At 44.0% G+C, this 3,794-nt stretch overlaps 1 protein-coding gene across 1 annotated transcript in view; it reads right to left on the minus strand.

Moving 5' to 3' along the window:
- The window catches only part of adgra2 (adhesion G protein-coupled receptor A2), a 62,516-nt gene extending 59,423 nt beyond the window's left edge, over positions 1 to 3,093 (minus strand). The window contains exon 1 of the mRNA XM_032516971.1: positions 2,053 to 3,093. Coding sequence (XP_032372862.1) covers positions 2,053 to 2,348 — 296 coding nt within the window. The 5' untranslated portion in view covers positions 2,349 to 3,093. The remainder of the gene's footprint in view (positions 1 to 2,052) is intronic.
- Between the last annotated feature and the right edge of the window lie 701 nt (positions 3,094 to 3,794).

Genomic DNA, 3,794 nt, shown 5'->3' on the forward strand with positions numbered 1-3,794 from the left:
AAAAAAAAAAAGTGTATCAGAATGCTAAACATCTGTACAAAAACAACTTAACCAAAATTAGTAGATGCGGGGACGGAAGATTATCTTCAATCACGTCGACCACTGTCACCCTAGTCTCCCCCCACCCTATGGTTTCCAGCAATGTGTTCCCCAGATGTTTATTCTGCCTTTATTAAGCAAGAAACATAAGGCCCTATAAATGGACTGCTGGCTGGCTTTAGCTCTCCTGGGGCATTAATCCACTTACTTTACCTCATATGCTCGCTGCAGTGGGGTAGTTGAACATTTTTTTTTACTGTGCCCATGTGCAGTTAGCATTTCTCCCACTGGGTCAGGGTACAGAGACAGCAACATACTGTGGGAACAAGCAACGACTTCAGAAAATCTGAGCAGCTGTAGAAGAAAATGAACAAAACACAGCCCAAAACTGTGTCACTGATAGATTGGTAGTCCATCCGTCATTAAAGATAAAAAAAATGTTGGCCCATGAGGTGGCCCCTTTCAAGTTTTGCACAACTACAAATTGTAATTAAAAAAAGATCACACTAATGTGGCCCAGAATCCTAGCTGTCCTGTTCTCACCAAATCGTCTCTGCGTTTTCTTTCAGGCGATTGTGAGACAGGGTGTTACGGTATTAAAAGTAGGAGCCAACCCACCAGTGAAGCACAGAGTCTAATATAAAAATACTCAAAATGTGTTTCTGTTTTGTTCCACTTTTTGCAAGGCCAAGTCAGCTGGACCATGTGCACATGTGCAGTGGTGGAGGGAGACAGAGGGAGCTGAGCTCTGGGCTGCCTGCATGGGTCCGAGTCAAACTTAAAGTGACAGAGTTGTGTCAAAGAGGCCGGGCAGGATGATGGCTACAGTCAGCCTGCCCTCTCACTGACTGTCTTAATGCCTCCCAGTCCTCCACTACAGAGTTAAACTAGATCAAGATGTAGACTTCTGACCTAACAAGCCTTATTACTCCTCAATATAGTTAAACATAAGGTCGGGGGTTCAGAGTCAGGGGTGTGTGGGCCTGATGCAAGCATTGTACCCTCACTTTGTTTTTGTCATATGGATGTGTTTCATGTTAAATGCACCTTCAAAACTCAACATTCATTAGTTGCATCCTACAGAAACTCTGGGGATTAGAGCTGAGGGGTATTTACATCGACCATACAGTCGATTACTTTCTCGATTAATTGATGAGTTGTTTGGTCTATAAAATGTCAGAAAACGGTGAACAGTGTCAATCATTCCTCCAAGATGACGTCCTCAAATGTCTTGTTTACTGTCCCAGAGGAGTGAAGAAACTAGAAAACATTCATATTTAACACGGAATCAGAGAGCTCGACTCAAACCGATTAATCGATCATCAAAACAGTTGCCGATTACTCTTATAGTTGACAACTGAGTGATTAATCGATTGATCTTTGCAGCTCTACAGTGGATGCTCGGCCAATTATAGTTCACACTTACTGCAAAACTCTCTGGCAAATGTCCTCATAAAACAAAATCTTTATGAGATATAGTGTATAATAGCAAACGACATGACACCATGTTGTAAGGTCACCGTGTGATGTCACCACTCAGTGCCACACACAGCAGGATGATCATGACACAGTGATACAGCATTAGTTCACACTAGGGCTGCATAATATATCATTTTTCTTTTTAATCATGGGGATACCAACAGGCACAATAACCATTTGGCGAAAAATATATATACTGTATATATGGCGAGTTTTTAAAGTTAGTTGAAGGGAAAATATCAGCAGAAAACTGCCCTTTAAAATGTAACTGTCATTCTATTTTTAGTGGTGACTTTTGTATTCTATGCATTGTTCAATTTGTTCAACAAAAGATTGTTGGAAGTCATCTACTTTCATTTGTTTAAAAATCATCACGGAGTTTGTTGTATTTTAGCAGAATACTGAAAGCAGCAGAACTACGTAGGCTACACTTTAACATCGGTTTATTTCCAGTAATATCATAATCGCGATATTCAATGACATCGCATATTTCCCTCATATCGTGCAGCCCTAGTTCACACTGGTCCAACTCACAGAGTGACGGTCCTGTTGGGCAGCAGGCTGGCGTCCGGAGGTTCAGTCAGCTCCTCTTTGTTGCAGCTGACCCGTCGCCCCAACACCTGCACACCGTGCCCTTTGGAGCGCTCCTCCGTGCAGCTGCAGCCCCCGGTGGAGGCCAGCAACCCGGGACAGGCTCGGCTCGGCTCTGGGCCGGAGAGCAGGAGCAGCATCAGTACCAGACTCCCCGGCAGCAGAGGGATGCCAACGCCGGGCGTGAACATTGTCCTTCGGCTGGATCTCACCTCAGCTGCACCCCCGCCACCAGTCATCCCATGTCTCCACCATGGAGCTTTCAGAGCGTGGAAGGGAGCGCGCGAGGAGACAAAAATGATCTTGAATGAAGTCTTGAATGAATGGTTAAACTTAGAAATCCTCCGCTGAACAATGGACACGCATCATCCGGTCATTCCTGAACATATTCAGCACTCTGGATTCCCCCCCCCCCCCCCACCCTCCCCAGAGTGTGCCGTTATGTCACGGCAGACCGGGCGCACCACTCCCTGTGGTCCAAACCGTAGAATCACTTCAAGGGATGTGTGAGTCCATCCAAATGTCTTCCACATCTACAAACAGGCGCAGTGGCCTGACTCTAAAAGTCGCTGGTTGTGTTAAATTACCTTGAGAGATTTTAAAATCCCTTTAGAGTTTCCAGATTACCGTTATCTCCCACTCTTAAAGTTAATCCAGGGGTGGATGAGATTCACGACAGTGCAGTCCCATCCAGATCATCTATATGAAGAAGTAAAAAAAAAGGAAAAAAAGAAAAGTATATCCTTAAACTTTTGTCAGTTGTTCCGTTTCTTTAAAAAGTTTTCCTCCGTCTTTCCCTCGATCCCGGAGCACTGACGCGCAACTTGAAATGAAATTGGAACTAGGAAACAACTGTTAGTTCGGACAAGATGTGAGCTTGAGTGTTGGTCGGCTCCTGTGTGATTCCCAGAATCTAGCGGTTTTTGCTTGCTTGCCTCTGTCACACTCAAACCCACTTAGTTACAACCCCAAGTGCGCCATTCCTTCTGCGTCTGCGCGCTCTGGTCCCCGCGTCCTAGCGCATCCATCTTCAGGAGAGAGGCAGAGAGCAGGCTAAACCCCCCTGAAGCCACTTCTCTCTCTCACACACAACTCTCTCTCTCTCTCTCTCACTCACACACCCACTCACACCCACCACACCCCACACACACACACCCACACACACACACACCCACCACACACACACACCACACACACACACAAACACACACACCCACACACACGTTAAGTGCGTTATGGTGTAATTTAATACAAAATGAAATGATGAAATTAAATTAGTTAAACCACCTTAATATAATATAGCCTCCAGGGAGCGAAAAGCATATCTTGAGTTTGAACGTTAAATTTATTTGTCGAGTTCAGAATGTATTTACAGTTTCCCATTTTTAATTGATAAATCTTTGTCAATAGATTACTTTTTCCTCTAGTAGGGCTGGGTCATATGGTGATATTTATCATCAAAATAGTATAAAAAATGTGTATCCGTCGGTTTTATTTCTAATATAATGGCAAAAAAAAAAAAAAAAAGAGCGAACGATTGGCATGCGGAGTATAGGCTTTTTAAAGTCTACTGTAGCTGGCCTAGATTGAATTGAGGTTGGGTATCGTTTGGATTTTTACGATTCCGAACCGGTACTTCCGATTTTTGGAAAACTGAAAAATGACATCAAAGAGAGGCTCTTTCA

Source organism: Etheostoma spectabile, chromosome 5 (genome assembly GCF_008692095.1).
Source record: "Etheostoma spectabile isolate EspeVRDwgs_2016 chromosome 5, UIUC_Espe_1.0, whole genome shotgun sequence".
NCBI lineage: Eukaryota > Metazoa > Chordata > Actinopteri > Perciformes > Percidae > Etheostoma > Etheostoma spectabile.